The sequence below is a fragment of the Acomys russatus genome, chromosome 15 (genome assembly GCF_903995435.1).
Source record: "Acomys russatus chromosome 15, mAcoRus1.1, whole genome shotgun sequence".
Lineage (NCBI taxonomy): Eukaryota > Metazoa > Chordata > Mammalia > Rodentia > Muridae > Acomys > Acomys russatus.
In genome coordinates this window covers 60,315-77,818 of record NC_067151.1, presented here as the reverse complement: position 1 = coordinate 77,818, position 17,504 = coordinate 60,315, and the positions used below count along the sequence as shown (strand labels likewise).

At 38.7% G+C, this 17,504-nt stretch overlaps 1 protein-coding gene and 1 pseudogene across 4 annotated transcripts in view; one reads left to right on the top strand and one right to left on the bottom strand.

Annotated features, from left to right (window-relative positions):
- The window catches only part of Cp (ceruloplasmin), a 56,308-nt gene extending 50,563 nt beyond the window's left edge, over nt 1-5,745 (bottom strand). For 3 of the 4 annotated variants that reach the window (XM_051156956.1, XM_051156953.1, XM_051156955.1), the window contains exon 1: nt 234-531. In XM_051156956.1, the coding sequence (XP_051012913.1) occupies nt 234-519 (286 nt within the window). In that variant the 5' untranslated portion in view covers nt 520-531. Of the gene's footprint in view, nt 1-233; nt 532-5,566 lie in introns of those variants that run through there. The other variant, XM_051156957.1, reaches the window with a different exon arrangement.
- Nucleotides 5,746-15,692: 9,947 nt separating this feature from the next.
- LOC127199598 (macrophage migration inhibitory factor-like) lies at nt 15,693-16,029 on the top strand (annotated as a pseudogene).
- Nucleotides 16,030-17,504: the final 1,475 nt, after the last annotated feature.

Here is a 17,504-nt window from a genome sequence, read left to right as displayed (position 1 = left end):
TTGGAGATCCAGCTCTGGCTATCACTATCAGCATCTAGTCCACTTAGGTATTCCTACTAAACAAAGTTGCATAACCAAAAGAAACTGCAGGGTTGTGATGAATTCAAATCCCACTATAAAATAGATTGGTGTTAAAGGATGTGGTTATAGGTTCTACCTAAAGGCATCAGTTTTACATGTTAAAAGGTTTTCTTACTGAAAAGAGGAAACTCTACAACACACACCAAACTTACCCTCATGTTCCTTATAGTAAGTTACCCCATGAGAATGAAAAGTGTACGGCCTAGAGGCAAAATTTTTTAAGTGAACATAAACTTTATCTCCAACTTCAGCTTTGATGATAGGGCCTAAAAATCCTAGCCATACTGGTTTGTCTATAGTCTTCTGAAAGGTGGCATCTGTGTATTGAACGTAAAGGGCCTTCTTATATGTTCTTCCAATACGATCTGGGCCATTCTGAAGATAGAAATTGGACTGTTCCCTGGGGGGGAAAAAGACACTTTCATCAGAAACCATCATTTCTGGAGATAGCATAAAAATTCAGGAGATTCTATGATCACATCACCTACAGTCTTTGTGTATTATATAGACACCTCCAAGGATGAAGGGGAGGGCTGTGGGGTGGCTCTGTTATTTTAATTATATGAGATATCTCATATCAAACATCATAGAGAACCACCTGCAAGGACCACATAATATCATGGTGCCGAAGAAACAAACTAAACAAAAACTGAGTAGAATTAAATTATTTTTATCTTTTAAATTATGTGTGTGTGTGTGTGTGTGTGTGTGTGTGTGTGTGTGTGTGTTTAGTAAAAAATACATCAATTGTGGAACAGCAAAATTATGTCAAAAACACTTGTCTTGGTGTGTCCTTCTTGTGTTGCCTTATAATTATTTGTTACATGCTTCCCATTGACTTAAAGTAAAGCAGAAGAAAAAAAAATGGAGCTAGCTTGGAGATTTCAGAAAATCTATGAATAAAGAACAGAACACAGGGATGAACTGTGCCTCAAACCCACAGAATTAGTGTCGACAAGAGGAATTTTAATAAGTATGTGCTTTAGTAGCAATTAGGCTTGTGGCACTGAAGACCCCTGAGATCGAAAGAAGAAATTAACACTTTCTATTGTGCTCAGAGGGGCCCAGAGAGGACAAGTTTATTCAGAGCTAGCTGCAGCTGATGTCTCCTTTCCCAGGTGGCCAGAAAATCCCTGGGCTAGTCTCAAACTCATAAGCCTAAGAATAATTTTTGGGGGAATTTCACTCCATTTCTTGGAGCTTTGTCTGAAAATATTAGCAGAGATCCTAACCCAGCATGCCTTGTTGATACACATTTCCTACTGGTGTTAAAGTGCTCATTTCTTAAAATAGGATTCATTCTGTCTTAGATTTGTGACTCAATTTTTTCTTGATAGTTTTTGAGAGGATTGAGTATGTGTGAAATTACCTTTAAAATAAAAATTGATCTGAAGCTAAATATATTCAGAGATTTCACATATTTGGAATCTAACACACACACACACACACACACACACACACACACACACACACACACACACACACACACACACTTGGCCTGGTCATTGTGAGAAATTTCCCTTACCAAATTGGGAAATATCTAACTTTGGGGAGTTCTGTTTGCTTATGATGTTGACGTTGTCCTCCAAAAGAACATCAGCAAGCCATTCATGCCTTGGGGACAAAGGGTCAGTCACCTACCAGAAGCTCTTGGGAACCTTGCCAATCAGATGTTCAACTTCAAGAATCTATTATAGTTATTCTTTGATACAAATTATTCACATTTATTTCAGTCCTTCCTATTGACTAGTGTAACCTTCACCTTTCCACTCATCATACCAAATGGGGTTCCTTCCCAGCAATCATATGATCTATTTTAGGCCCCTTTTCCCTTTTTAAAGGAAAAGAAAAGCTATCTCCTATCATTTCTGGTAGACTCAAAATCAGAGCTGAGTTTTTAATAGCAGATGAGTTGTCATTAATGCTACTATAGGTAGTTTGTAAAACCATTATTCTGCTGAGTTCAGAATTGGCTGAAGTAGTTTGGTCTATATTTAGCTTGGGTACTAAAGTCTTCAGGTTAAAACAGAGTTTTGACTTCACTAGTTGAAACACGTCATTAGATTTTTATTTCCGCATAACAAATCATCATGCCATAGCCTGAAATAATAGCTGCTCATAACTGCACAGTTGAATCAGCCATAAGTCTGACACCTCATGGCTGTGTTCTATGTATCACAGCACTGAAATCAACGGGTGCCAGACTGAGCACTTCCCTGAAGACTTGCAGGAAAATGCACTTCCTGAATGGGTCAGGTTGTAGCCACAATTCAGCGTCTTTAGTCTGTAGGGCTCAAATCACTGCTGGCTTATGGCCGATTTCTGGGGCCTCTCCCAGGTCTCCCACATACTTCTCAAGTAACCCCTTCCAACTTCCAGTCAGCAGCCATACACAGTCAGAATCTGCCGTAATCTTTGAAGTTTTTACTGTTCTCTCCAGCTGAAGCAGGTCTTTCTGCTTCCCATGCTAGATAATCTCCCTGATCCAGGCCAGCTATGCTGGTGACTAAAAAATGAATCTTATAGGTAATGTCTCATTCGTGTCACAGATTCTAGAGATTTAGGGCAGAAAATCTCTTGCAGGCCACTTCAGAAATGCTGCCTTTAACAAACAGAAATTACAGTAAAGTGGACTAGCCACAGGCTAGGGGGCATATGGCATAATCCTCCCTGAATTATACATCAAAAATAGCTTTGCCCTGCAAGCACAGGAGGAATACAATGCTAATCAACATTTTTGGCAGGAGAAATATTAATGGTTATAGCAAGTAGAGTGTGGAAAGCATGAAATGTTAGAAGTTGGTCAGTGTGTCCAGGCCACTCTTTATGAGCTGCTTATCCTTTACAAACTGTTGCTTGTTAGTTTTGTTTAGCAGCCTCAAAGAATGGGGCCTTGTAAGTAGATTTTTCCAATAACATTATCCAAAATATGTATCTCTTTAGAAGATTTAAAAACCTCTGTTTAGGCTCAAATTCACTGAATGAAATTGAAGACATGGCTGTTGATACGTATAGTTGAGGAGAAATATTTTATTGTAGAAAAGAGTACAGCCGGAGTCCAGAACCAGGCCACAAGAGGAAAGAGAGAGTGGGAAAGTGAGAGAGGAAGAGAAGAAAGCCAAGAAAGCAAAAAGGCCAAAAGCTAGCCAAAAGAAATCCAAAAGAACCAAGAGACATGCACAAAAATGTCAAGGTTATATAGGAAAGAGAAGCCTGGGGAAGGGAAGGGAAGTGCCTGCGTTGGAGAGGTTTAAGGTAGGGGAAAGGGCTGAAGAGCAGAAAGGAGCCTCACCTACTGAGAGAGCCTGGAGGCCAGCTGTATGCACTGGTATGCTAATAAACAACACGGGTAACCATGTGTCCTGAATTTCTTTGAGACCTGACACCATGCAGATCTTTCATATTTTTAAAATTATGTTTGAGGGAGTGCTAAAGTAATTAAGTGGGAAGCCATTAAATTGAGCCAGGCCTAGCAACTTGGGTGCCTACATAAGCCAACCAAAAAACAGTTTAATGTAAAAGAAGTATCTAATCTCTTAAAATTGCAATATGAAATTGTCATTTACAAATGTGTAGGGCCACTTTTATAGCTATTCTGTTATAGCTATATGTGGCCTGTGGGGCCCAGGTTAAATATACCTGACAGTAAATAGTAAAGTGAAGCATGGACCCAACCAATCAGAAACTGCTAACTAACTAACATCTAATTAGAAAATTTCCATTTTAATTAGTCGATTATATTATCTTAATATTGTTTCTAAAACCATAACAGTGTCTTTTGCAATCCAGTGCCTGGCAGAATGCTCAGATAAGCTAGTTAAAATGTAAATATGTGTGGTTTTGTTTACTTTTTTCCATTCTTGTTTTTTGAGACAGGTTCTCTCTGTGCAGTCCCAGCTTTCCTGGAGCTTGCTCTGTAGAGCAGGATGTCCTCAAACTCACAGAGATCCTCCTGCCTCTGTTTCCAGAGTGCTGAGATTAAAAGCATAAGCAACCATACTTAGCCAAATATGTTGTGTTTTAATGGAGGTAAAATATTGCCTTTGTTGCAAAGTTTTGTTTTCTCTCTAAAAGCAGTTTGTTTCTCTATTTTATTAAAATAGAGCATATTTGGGAAGTTACCTTTTAAGGTAATAATAACAACAACAACAAAGAGTAACACTTTTATATTGCGTGGTAGTCATTGTATCCAGATTATTATTATTATTATTATTATTATTATTATTATTATTATTATTATTAATTATATTACCCAGACAGACATTGTGGTCTGAGTTGTTGTCTGTTTCCTTGTAGAAATTTGAGCTTTTGTTTGTTCTTAGTAACTATGTTTGCTCAAGATGACAGCATTATTCTATGACCTAACCTTCAAGCCTAGAACCTACTGTAAAACTAGATGTCAATGTTTGCAATTCCCAAACAAAATCCTATAATCTTAATTAAACAGAGGTTTACAAGTTGTTTTGGGCTTAAAGAGACTTCATTTCCCCCCAGCTTCCTGCAGGTAACTAGAAAACAAAAGTAATCTAAAGACAATATAATTATTATTGCTATTATGGTCAGTTATTCAATACTTATTTAATAGTGATCATTGACCCTAAGCACATTCTTGGGTTTTTATGTATATACATTTTTTGTTATTTAAATGTAAGTAACTTATTTCAAGAGCTGTGTATTTTAGAGTCTTTATCTGTTTTTGGAAGTGGCAGCATTGACTGTAGTATAAAGGATGTTACTTTTCACCTCACTTTTTCTTTTTTATAAATAACTAACATTGGGATTGATCTTAAAGAAGTGAGCATACTTTCCTAGACAACAAAACAAAATAAAAACAGTTTATACATTTTTCTCCTTTAACAGCTGCTCATAATAAGAATATAACATAACATAGCATTTCTAGCACATGTTAGATGTGAAGCATTGTGCTAACAGCATTAAAGGCACTTTTAAAACAATCCTGTGAGGTGAGCTTGCTGTCTCATTTTATAGATAAGGACCCAGAAACTCTGAGAGATTAGTTCAATCATTCACTGTCCTGAGTCACTCAACAAGTATTAGGCAGAATCATATTTCTTTAAGTCGTATTTCTTTTCTATATTTGATATTTTGAAGAACTAAAAATACTGTGCTTTCATCATTAGGAACAATTTATGATGTGATAGCATTTTATATACTAGTTGTTTAAAGTAAAGAATTTCTGCATCTGGATGCAGAACACATTTGGAAGATAGATAAAGGAGTGACTAACAACAGGAGATAATAAGAAACCAATACAGCTTCTTCAGACCAAAAGGAAAGGAACAGGACAGCTTTACAATAACAAATATTAGGGACATAAAGGACACCAATAACAGTATTGCTTTCAAGTCAACGTTTTGCATTTTCTAAGCTTAAGAAATTAAAGAACTACTTTTCTTGTTGGCTTCATTTTTTAAGTCGATAGCTTACAAAATTGGCCCATAAACAACAAAGAATAGTGACTTACGTGTCAACCGAAGTAAGTTTCCTTTTTCCATTGCCAGAGAAATAATTCCAAACTTTTTCCGTAATTCCGATGTAATAATGCTTATCTCTTGTCCAGGCTAAGGGAATATGTAAAAACATGAATATACTAAGCAGCAAAAACTTCATTTTCCCCTTGGAGCCTGAGATGCAACAAAGTGAAATCAGAAGCAAACAATTTTATAAGTAGGGCTTTCTTTATTTGCTTAATTGACACAATTTAGTGTTGTGCAAGAGTAAATCATTCATTAAAACAAATAACATTTCCCAACTCAGTTTGATTCTGGTAAATCACGAAGGGGAAAACAAAAACAAAAATAGTTCCCAGTTGCCAGGCTTCTCTAACCACAAATGGAATGTCACAGTTAGTGCTGGACAAACAGAATTATGACTCTGCATTTTTTCCATTCATTGTGTGACTTCCAGGAAGGCAGTGAATATCTCTAAATGCTCGCTTTGTTCTAGTGTTCTCAGCACTGCAGCTCCCTGCCCAGAGCCAGTTTTTAATGAGCCAAGGTAAGATGAATCAAAACATGTAGCTGTTAACCATTTTGGAAGATTAACAAAACTTATTTGTAATTTTAAAGATATGAAACATGATATTTAGCACATCATACAAGTAGCCAAAATTTTTTTCACTTTGAAATTTTTATCTACTCTGTGACATCCATACATCTCTATATAGATACTTTACCAAGTTGTCCTTGATTTGCTATGTAGAAATTAATAGCAGAACATACCAAGAACTGCTAAATTTGTTTGAATTATTAAAATAAATTAGTCAAATCTCAGATAAACCAGGCATGATGTTGTGTCCTTGTGGTTCCAGTTACAGGGGAAACTGACACATGGCAATTTGTTGAATCTGGAATTTTAATATCAGTTTGCACAATGCAGTAATGACTCCTCAGAGAGAGTGGGGGAGGGGAAGAATGGGGAACTGGGAGAAGGAAGAGGAGAAGGAGGAGGACGTCTAGGAGGAGAAAGGAGAAGGAACAGAAGAAGGAAGAGGAAGGCTAGGAGGAGAAAGGAGGAGGAGGAGAAGAAGAAGAAGAAAAGAAGAAGAAGGAAAGAAAGAAAGAAATGGAAAGAGGTAAGAAAGAGAAAAAAAAGCAAAAGAAGAAATGAACCACAAATAACCCTGTTTCAAAGGCGAATAATGCTTTTACTCAACCAGAAAAGAAAATATTGTTTATTAGGCTAGAGTTTCTCTTTTAGAAGTGTGTGAGAGCTTTAAAGTAAAAGACTTTTGATTAAAACCATGTCTTTTGTTGTAACATGCATCTAAATGTACAAAGTGTTTTTTTTTTTAAGTCAAAGGCAATTCTGATGATAGCAGTTAACATTTTGTGTTAATACAGGCATTGCTGTTATTGTTTTCTTCTAGGATACAGTATAGCTATTCTCACCTATGTTAACAAATCATTCACTAAAGAAATATTGAATGAGCTCCATTGTGTGTTGAACTCTGCCCTCAGCAGACAGATAGCAGTGGATAAGGCTCCATGGAGCTTACATTCCATTTAGGAGGAACTAATAAACATATGAAAAGTGAAGAACACAATGCTTGTCATAAGAGCTTTGGAGAGAAATAAATCATGGGAGGGGTATAATTAGTACTAGAAAAAAAAAAAGGAAAGATAAAGTTAAAAATCTGATGCGGTCAAAACTCTTCTCTTAAACTTCAGTTTCCTCATCTGGAAAGGACATCCTCAAATTGTAATCACCCAGATTAATTTTAATGAACCTGCAAACTGGTAACAACAGTGTTTGCATGTGCGTGTGTGTGTGTGCGTGTATTAATGGGATAGAAGACAGGGTATGTATAACAGACAAGTACTCTACCACTGAGCTACAGGCCTGTGCTAGCTAGTAATAATCTTGACTACATGACTTATAACTTAGTACAGAAATCTAAGTTATAGAACCCAGGGTGTTTCAAGCCTCCTTCTGGAGCTTCCCTGAACAACTCTGTCCACGCATCCACAGAGAAGACAGGGCTATGTCTAAAATCTTGCCCAGACTACACTGATCAAGCTCCATGACTTCTAAGAAACTTCTTCTCCCCCAAATGGCACTTTTCATACAAGATGGACCATTTAGAGGGTGGCTTCTACCAGCTCAGTCTATAGATGGAAGGGTGTGTTTCTAATTGACATGAAGCCACTGCATGCTCCTATGGTGGCATCATATTTAAATTTCTTGTGAATTTAAGAAGGCCAGTGCCTTCTTCCTGAAAATTCTACCAGCCAACAAATAAATGGTGTCAAATAATTGTTAAGGGTACTGAAGAACCCTACACCTATAAGACCCTTCACAGTTATGGTGGAGCTAAATGATTAAACACTGATCCTAGTTGGTACAGTAAGTCCTTTATATAGAGTATAGGAGAAATAATTATGAGTGAATGGTCCCATTTTGTGTGGATTATTTTTTTCCATTGAAAGATATGTGGCTTTGTTATGTGGCAGAAAGTGGGAAGAATCCTACTTGAAAGCTACTTACAGAAGAGAGAAAAGATCCAAGCAACCAGCTGCTTAAAGAAGCATTCATTAATTACCACACATTATTCCCCAGAAAAATTTCAGAGTTAGCATATAAAAGGTAACTTTGGATAATAGTGTAGCTGAGAATTATCTGCACTCAAAAAGTGCAACTCAATACAGATTGAGTTGAAAAGAAACGTGAGTCAGAGTATAAGAAGAAATTCAGCAAACACAGAGCAAAGCAGAAGATACACCCCAAGCCTTAAACATCATGTCCTTTTAACTGTACCTGCTAGAACGTCTTCACCTTGGAATCCCAAGTGATGCTTTTGGAGTTATAAACAAACATCTTGTGTCTATGCTAACTGCTTAGTGGTACCAGTACAGTTGTACAGCACATGTTACAATTATTTTTAACAAATTCTTTTTCATTATTTTCAAGATTTATGAACTGAGGGAGTCTCCTCTACATTTAGCATCAAGATTCTGAAGTTGGGGCTGGAGAGATGGCTCAGCAATTAGCACTGTCTGCTCTTCCAGAGGTCCTGAGCTCAATTCCCAGCAACCACATGGTGGCTCATAACCATCTATAATGTGATCTGGTGCCCTCTTCTAGTGTACAGGCATACATACAGGCAGAACACTGTACACGTAATAATTAAATAAATTAAAAAAATAAGATTCTGAAGTTGATAGTAGTTGAAACCAAGGGGGGCAGGCTGTTTTACCAATCACAGTTTGGTTTATTTCTGTCAGCGAGGTTGATATTTCTTTGAATCTCCAATATTCTTGTTTGTATTTCTTGGGGGTCCAGTAAGATCTGTTAACCTGTATGCCAACAGAATTACTAAAAGGCAAATCACTGCTAAGGGCTGTCTTTGACTGCGACCACAGGAGATTTAAAATAGCACAGCATTCTCCCCAAAGCAGTCAGACTATGACCCTGATTGCTTTTACAGAGGAAGTTATGCAACTCTGGAATTTTATCAGTGATGTGCCCACTTACAGAATGTTCACTATGAGTACACAGAGTTAGGCCAGCACAATGTGGACCACTGCCAAGACTTTCTGTTGCATTCATAATTTTGTGACTATTTACAGATGGAGTTCTCAGAAAATTCTCATTAATTCATACTCCTTTGGAAACCCAGGCATAGATAATGGCCTTGTCTGTCCATTCTGGCAAGCAAAGCACTCAATAGGCCAGAGAATGACAACCCAGGCTTTTCACTGCAAGAAAGCCTTGTTGCTGTCAAAGCTGACAGTACAATGTGAAAAAAAAAGCCTTTTTATTTTCAACTAATTTTTCATATTCGTTCTCTTACTACTTTGAATAATACAGACACAAAGCCTATGGCTAATCAATAGTGAACAAAACCTCAAAGATTGAGGTAGGTGAGTTTATTTTTGTTGTTGTTATGTGTGTTTGATTGTTGAGACTGGGTCTCACTGTAGCAGATATAAACGTGTGTGTGTGTGTGTATGTGTGTTTTTTAACTTTTCTTTTTTTACATATACATTTATGTTACACATATATACAATAAACTACCTACAGCAAGAAGAACCATGAAACAATCAGGAATTATATATATATTACATTCATAGTGCTTTGGCTATTAGTATTTGGCAACCTTTAAGGGAACATCTTTTCTATCTTCATGCATCTAAAATTCTGAATGTAAATCAAATTAATATTATCATATGTCATCTATTAATTAAAACATCTATCTAGACCTAAAAACATCTTAACCCCAAAACAAATAAGCTTAATTGTAAAACTGAGCTAGTTGGTCTTCAACCTCATCAGAGACTTGAGAAGGAATAAAATTAATTATCTGAGTAGATAGGAAGTGCAGGTAAGCAGCTTCCAAAATGGGAGTTTGGTGCCTGAACAGTCACCCAAAACTGTCTATAACATTGGAGCATCATCTTCAGCCTTCTGGTCCAATATTTCTCACAGACATATTTGTGAGGCAGTAAATATTGAGGACTTCCTTGCCCTGTCTTGGCAGAGTTTGGCCATCGATGGGGCCTGCACCCAAGCTTGCCCATATTTTAGGCAGAATTCTGTTTGTGGCAGAAATGAGGACATTTTGCCCCGTGGTGGGTTTGCCACATTTGAGGCCATCTCTATAAGCGGGTTCATTGATTGATGCTCACTATCTTCTTTGAGGTAGGCTGGGTGTTGCTAGGAGTTAACCTGTCTTGTTATCAAAGAGTCTGCATGTTTTTGTTTTGATCCCAAGTGTGGTATATGAAACAGACTTGTGTAAGAGTGTTCAGCATTTTTCCACTGAAAACAGACTTGTGAGAGAACAGGTGATGTTTGTCCACTGAAAGAGGAACCGCCTCTTTTGGGAGCATGGTCTTTAATATATATGTATATACATGTATATGTATATACATATACATATATATATATATATTGTTTTGGAATAATATGTATATCTGGGATAATATATATTATCCCAAAACAAGAGGAGAGGCTTTTTGGTCTTGGTTGTTCATCACTCCACTTCAAGACGCTTCTAAAGAGAACTGCTCCAGTAACTGCTTCGAGGCTCCAGGTTCTGGCTGCTGTTCCAGGTTTCAGCAGCTGCTCTGGGCTCCGGTTGCTGCTCCAAGTTCCAGTGGCTGCAGTTACAGTCACCTTTACTGAATTGCTGATTTGCCATTTAACTGTTTTATTGGAATCCTGCTGACTATGCCAGTGGAGTCACTTCAAGGAACTGAGTCTTTAAAAGGTCCTCTGTTCCTATTAACCTCTTTTCTTTCCTGTTCTAGGGTAGGTGGGTTGGAAGGGAGGTATAAAGATTAAAGAACCCCAAATAAAGTAGGTTTTAAAATGTTCAAAGTGTACACGTGGTTCCCAGTGTGGCTTGGGCATAATGGGTAACAACTTTTAATGCTATAAAGGAAAACACAGGTTTTGAAGTATAAAGATACCATTTCAGGGTGTCAGCAAAATCACAGCTGCTGTTGCAAGGCTTTTTCCTGCTTTTTACCCAGAGAGAATTTTCTGTTTCTGCTTTGTCTTTTTACTGTATTACATTTTTTAAAAAGATTGGAAGAAAGACTGATGAGATATTAAAACCAGAAGTGTTACTAAACTCTATAATTCTGGAAAAGATTTCAGAGTTGGTGGTACAACAAGACAGTTTATTGGTAGAGATGGAAGCACTTGGGAAACAAATAGTATCACTGATAAATGGAGGAAAAAAGTGTGCAGATTCAGTAATAACTAAAACTGGAAGTTCTCTGCTTTTGCCAGCCTGCCCTGCACCATGTGCCAGGTGTTCAGAGCACCAGCCTGAGGAAAGTGGTGGATAAAAATGGGAAGCCAGACAGGTCAAAAGGGCTTTGGACACAAGTGCTCCGAAAGAGGAATTCTCTAGAGCTACATAGACACCATCAGCTTTTCCAGTCTTTGTGCAACATATCCCTGCCAATCATGGTAGTGAGGCTTATAATGAGATGGAATGGTATCCAGTAGATAGGATAGAGTTTATTGTAATGGTATGGAATGTGTTCATCTTTTGTTAAAAATGTTAAGTAAGGGATACAGAGCATAAACTTATTCCTCAAGATTGGAAGCGTTTGGTTTCAGCTATATCTGAAGCTGCTCAACAGTTACAGTTGTTATCATGGTGGAGAAATGAAGCCACAAAATAGAATAACAATATATAACAAGGGGGATAAATGTTAAAGATTAATTGTTTGGTAAAGGATGTTATGCTGACTTAAGAGGACAACCCGATCTGATGATGTAATTCTTGAACAATGCTGTCTTGTAGCCTTAAGAGCTTAGGACATGGTTGAGGAGCATGGTAAAACAACCATTTCATTTACTAAGGTGTTTCAAGGTCCTGGAGAAGCTTTCACAGGATTCTTACAGAGATTCTGTTTAGGTCTTAGATAGAGACATACCAGAGCCTGAGACCAAACATGCATTGAAACTAATCATGGCATATGAGAATGCAAATACTGAATGTAAGAGAGCATTTAGGCCATTAAAATCATGAGAAGCCCCATTAGATGAGTGGGCAAGAGTCATAAGACAAGCTATAGCTAGTGGTCTCGGATAACAAAACACCAGTGCTTTAATTGTGGTAAATTTGGCCATTTACAAAGAAATTGTAAGGTTAAAAGTTTCAGACCTCAAAATAACAAGTGAACTAACTCTGGAGAGAATCGTACTTGTAGAAGAGAATAAGGAGTTCTGGCCCTGATGGTAATGATATGGAAGACTTGCAGGGTATTGTGGCCTGTGTTGGAAGGGAAAACATTGGTCTAGGGAGTGTCAATCCAAGACAGATGTACAAGGCAATCTCTTGCCATTGGAAAATGAAAGGAGGGGCCTGTTATCTTGAGTCCCCACAGCAAACAATGCGAGCCATCTTTCTTTGGTCAGCCAGGAAGTAACAAATATGCAGGAAGATGAAAACTAGGTATTGGTGATTTAATGCATGATACTAAAGGCAGTGCAGCATTGGATATGGTTGCAGATAAATCTCTTATACTATCCTCACAGATCGAATGTGACAAAATAAACACTGGTGTTTATGGTCATTTGCCTTTAGGGACAGTAGGAATAATCTTGGGAAGAAGTGGATTGACTTCTCAAGGCTTTATTGTGCATCCAGGTGTTATAAATGGTAATTTCAAGAAAGAAATTAAAATCATGGTATATGTAAAGAAGGAGATGCAAATTAATGCAGGGGATAGAGTTGGTCAGCTGTTACTGTTTCCTTACATCAAGGGCAAAGCTGCTCCAGGAGAAAAAACAGATGCATTTGGGAGTACTGGAAAACATGTGTTCTGGCAAACAATTGTTAATGATCAGAGACCCAAATTAATGGTACAAAAATGGTGTTGAAATAGAAGGTTTGGGGGATACAGTAGCAATGTCATGATTCTTTCTCAAAAGTCTTGGAATCTACATTGGCCACTTCAGAAAGTTTATAGGAATTGGCAAATTATCTCAGATAAGACAAAGTGTATGGTGGATTGAGTATGTGGGAACAGAAGGGCAAACAGGGAAGCTGAGACCCTCTGTGGCTGACAATACCCATAGATTTATGAGAAAGGGATCTTTTACAACAATGGGCTACTCAGATTAATATCCTTGCAATCACAGAGACAGACAATAATGAAATTCAGGGTGAAATGGTAGATGCTTCTGGAATAGATATTAATATCTGTAGCCAAGAACAATAACAAGCTGTTTCCATTGTCCAAACACAGAAATTCACAGGCATTGAGTTTCCAAAGGTATAAAGGGGTCCACTGCTGATATACCAACATCCTTGCCCCTAAAATGGATATCAAACAGACCTGTGTGGCAAGAGCAGTGGCTCATAACAAAAGAAAAACTGCAGGTACTTCAACAACTGGTCCAAGAGCAGCTGGAGGCTCACCGTATAGAAGATTCTGCCAGCCCATGGGATTCCCGTGTTTGTTGTAAAAAGAAATAATGAAAATGGAGGATGGTAATGGATTTTTGAGTAGTGAATAGAGTAATTCAACCAATGGGTCCTTTACAGCCCAGAATTCCTTTATCGTCTTTGTTACCAAGGTCATGCCCTATAGTAGTAAATGACGTAAACGATTATTTTTTACAATACCTTTGCATGAGCAGGATGGGGAAAGGTTTGCTTTCTCAGTATCTACTCTGAACAATAGTGGTACAATGAAGAGATATCATTGGAAGGTACTTTATGTCAATACTTTCTGCAATAACCATCATAAATAATTCTTGCCTCTTTGTTTTATCCAATAGAAGAACCAAACAAGTTATCTCTACCTTGCTTTCATTGCAGCAGAACACACTGGAGAGGGTATAAAACCAAGAGCCCAAGTCAGCAATGGAAAGCAATGGCAAGGGGCTCAATAGTTATCATTTAAAATATTAATTTAATCTTTTGAATTCTATTTTAGGTCAGATGTAAAGTAATGGGTTTTGGTATGGCATCTTCATACCATTTTGACAAGATGTATGCACAGACACTGAAAGAAATCTGCAGGCCATCGCTTTTGAGCTCACGAGATTGAACATCTATTAAACCACAATCATAGAAAAGCTTGAGATCTCAGTCTTCACAACAGCCTCGTATCTCCATTTCCTCTGGTTTTTGTTTTGTTTTGGTTTGGTATGGTTTTTTGTTTGTTTGTTTGTTTGTTTTTTGTTTGATTGGTTTGTTTCGTTTGGTTTGGTTCAGGGGCAAGCATCAGATTGACATGATTATATAGTTCAGGCGAAGGCAACAAGAGTATTAAAATAACAGTTGGTGTGTAAGGACATGTATGAATTTGGATGAAATGGTGAACATTTTTTTAGGTATGGGGTTGGTTCACAAATTCATTTTTCAGGGAAGAAAAAAAAAATGACAGGAAAGAAACAGTGAAGGATTAGAAATTTTCCTAGTAATAACAGCATGTAGAAAATTGAGGTGTAGCAGTATAAACCTTCAATCCCAGCACCCAGGGAGGCAGAGGCAGGCAGACTGCTTGAGTTTAAGGCTAGCCTGGTCTACAAATTGAGCCTGGGACAGCCAAAGCTATACAAAGAAACCCTCTCTTGAAAAACTAAAACAACAACAAATGAAAAAAGAAAAAAAGCACTTAAGTATATGTATATATTTTGTGTGCCCATGTATGCCTCCAAAATAGATTAAAATTACTCATGCCAAGAAGATACTCCAACGTTATAGAGAGTTTTGGGTGACTATTCAGGTAGAAAACTGTCTCTGTCATCTTTTCATTTGGAAAGCTACTAACCTGCACTCCTGGCACACTCAGATAATCAAGTTTACTCCTTCTCAAGTCTCTGAGGGAGTTGAAGAACAGGTAGCTTAGTTTTACAATGAAGCTTGATTGTTTAGGGGTTAAGATGTTTAAGATGTTTTAGGGGTTAAGATGTCTAGATAGGTGTTCTAAGTTGATAATGATGGAGATTGATTTACATTCAGAAATTTAGATGCACCAAGATAGGAAAGATATCTTTTTCAAGGCTGTCAAATACAAATAGCCAAAACACTAAGAATGTAATTTATATAATTCCTGATTGTGTCACCGTTCTTCTTGCCGTATGTGTATATATGTGTAATAATATAAATGTATATGTACAAGAATAAAATAATTTTTAAAAATTACTTATGCCAACACACACATGTGCACACACACACACACACACACACACACACACACACACACACACCTCATACCACACCACCTTCCATTCTTGGCTTTTAGGAGCTATCTGGGAACATAAGATTGAGAAAGGAGGGAAATTTCACTCACAAACTAAGTTCTAGCTTGGATAACTACAAGGAAAGGATGGATGGGGGTGGTAGAGCAAGAGCAGGGAGACTCACAGCCATTAGTACAGGACAGAAGTGCTTTTCAGAGGAGAAAAGTAAAACGTAGAGAGCTGAGGCCCAATGCTGACGTCATACTTATACTCTAGCACATGATTAGGCTGAGTCCTAACCAAGAGTTCCTTGACTTTGATTTTAAGGTTTGAACCTCTTTAAAATTGCAACACGACGTAGCTCAGGTCCTTGGCTTGGGCCACACCGTGATCTGCTTCGTCCTCCAGTCAGTGAGCCCAGTTCCTCTGCCACCATGCCGATGTTCACTGTGAACACCAATGTTCCCAGCACCTCCGTGACAGAGGGGTTTCTCTCCGAGCTCACGCAGCAGCTGGTGCAGGCCACTGGCAAGCCCGCACAGTACACTGCAGTGCACGTGGTCTCGGACCAGCTCATGACTTTGAGCTGCACGAACGACTCTGGTGCCCTATGCAGCCTCCACGGCATCTGCAAGATCTGCAGCATCCAGAACCAAGCTGCTGTGTGGCCTGCTGGCCAATCTCCGGCGCATCTGCCAGGACTGTATCTACATCAACTATTAGGACATGAACTCAGCCAATGTGGGCTGGAGTGGTTCCACCCTCACTTGAGTTCTGGCCTGTCTGACTTACCTGCACCACTGTTCTTGGTCCTTGCTGATGCCGTATTCTGTGTTTGTCCACCAGTATCAATGCCCGACTTTCTGCTTGGGAGAAATAAAAGGTTTTAAGAGACAAAAAATAAAAATAAAAAACAAAATAAAATACCAACACATCTAGACCAGGGCTCTATCCACAGCAACACATTCCTCCAGGACCAATGCATGGTATCTCACAACAGTTCCTGGTGTGAAATTACGTTTGCAAAATGCTCCTACTTTGTGGCAAAACAACTGGATTGGCTGGATTTCTTTTATCAGCCTGGATCCATAGATACACGCGACAAATAATGCCACCTGATTAGTCCTAAGTGAAACAGCTGCAGTTCTTAGAGACTGTTCCAGATTAATGGTTACAAATTTGTTCACACAGCAGGAGAGCCTGATCAGATACATGGAGGGCTTCTAGCCTATACTTGCAGCCCACTGAACCAGAATCTCTGGGGTACGACGAGGGATCCACACTCTCACAGGTTCTCTAGGTGGCTCTAAGTGACACATCCCCCTGTCCTGGGGAGACACTAATCTTCTTATGGCTGATAGAGACCTGATTGCTGCAACTCTGTGAGTGTGTGTGTCCAGCCTGCTCTGACCTTCCTAGGTCTCATTTAACAGTTGGGTCAGTCAATCATCTTGACCAGTATAGTCGACCAGTAGCACCACCCTTTTGTTATTTTAAACTTTACAATGTCCTCTCACATAAATTCTATGGTTTCATTTTTTTCCCTCAGATTTTTGTACAGGGCAGTTATTTGGCTTAAATTAGAAAATGCATGTAAAAGCCCTATGTAAACTATAAATATAAAGTACAGCCTACACCCATACCTGTCCATCCCTCTTCTGCCTTCTGATAGAGTGTGTAGCCCACCCCCAACCTCTCAGTGGTTTTCTCATGTCTTCAGGGATGAGAGATGTCCACTATGCAAGCATGTTCCTCAGGGCAGTCAGGTTTTCAGTTTTCTGACTAGCACTGGGGGGTGGTCTGGATGACAATGTCCCATAGGCGCATATGTTTGAAGACTTGGTTCCCAGCTGAAGGAACTGGGAAGGGGTAGGAGATGCAGCACTATTGGAGGACGTGTGTTTCTGGGGTGAGCTCTCAGCCTTTGCTCCAGTACCATGCCTGCCTGCCTGCTGCCATGCTCCCTAGAGCCATGAGGGCCACAGACCCTAAGCCCCTGATACTTTAAGCCCCAAATAAACTCTTTCTTCTATAGGAAGCTATCTTATTCAGTGTTCTCTGCTGTGAAGAGACACCATGACCATGGGAACCCTTATAAAAAACAACACTTAATTGGGGCTAGCTTACAGCTTCAGAGGATTCATACATTGTTATCATGATGGGGAGCACGGTGGCACATGGGCACACATGGTGCTGGAGAGGTAACTGAGAATACTGCATCCAGTTCTGTAGGCAATAGGAAGACA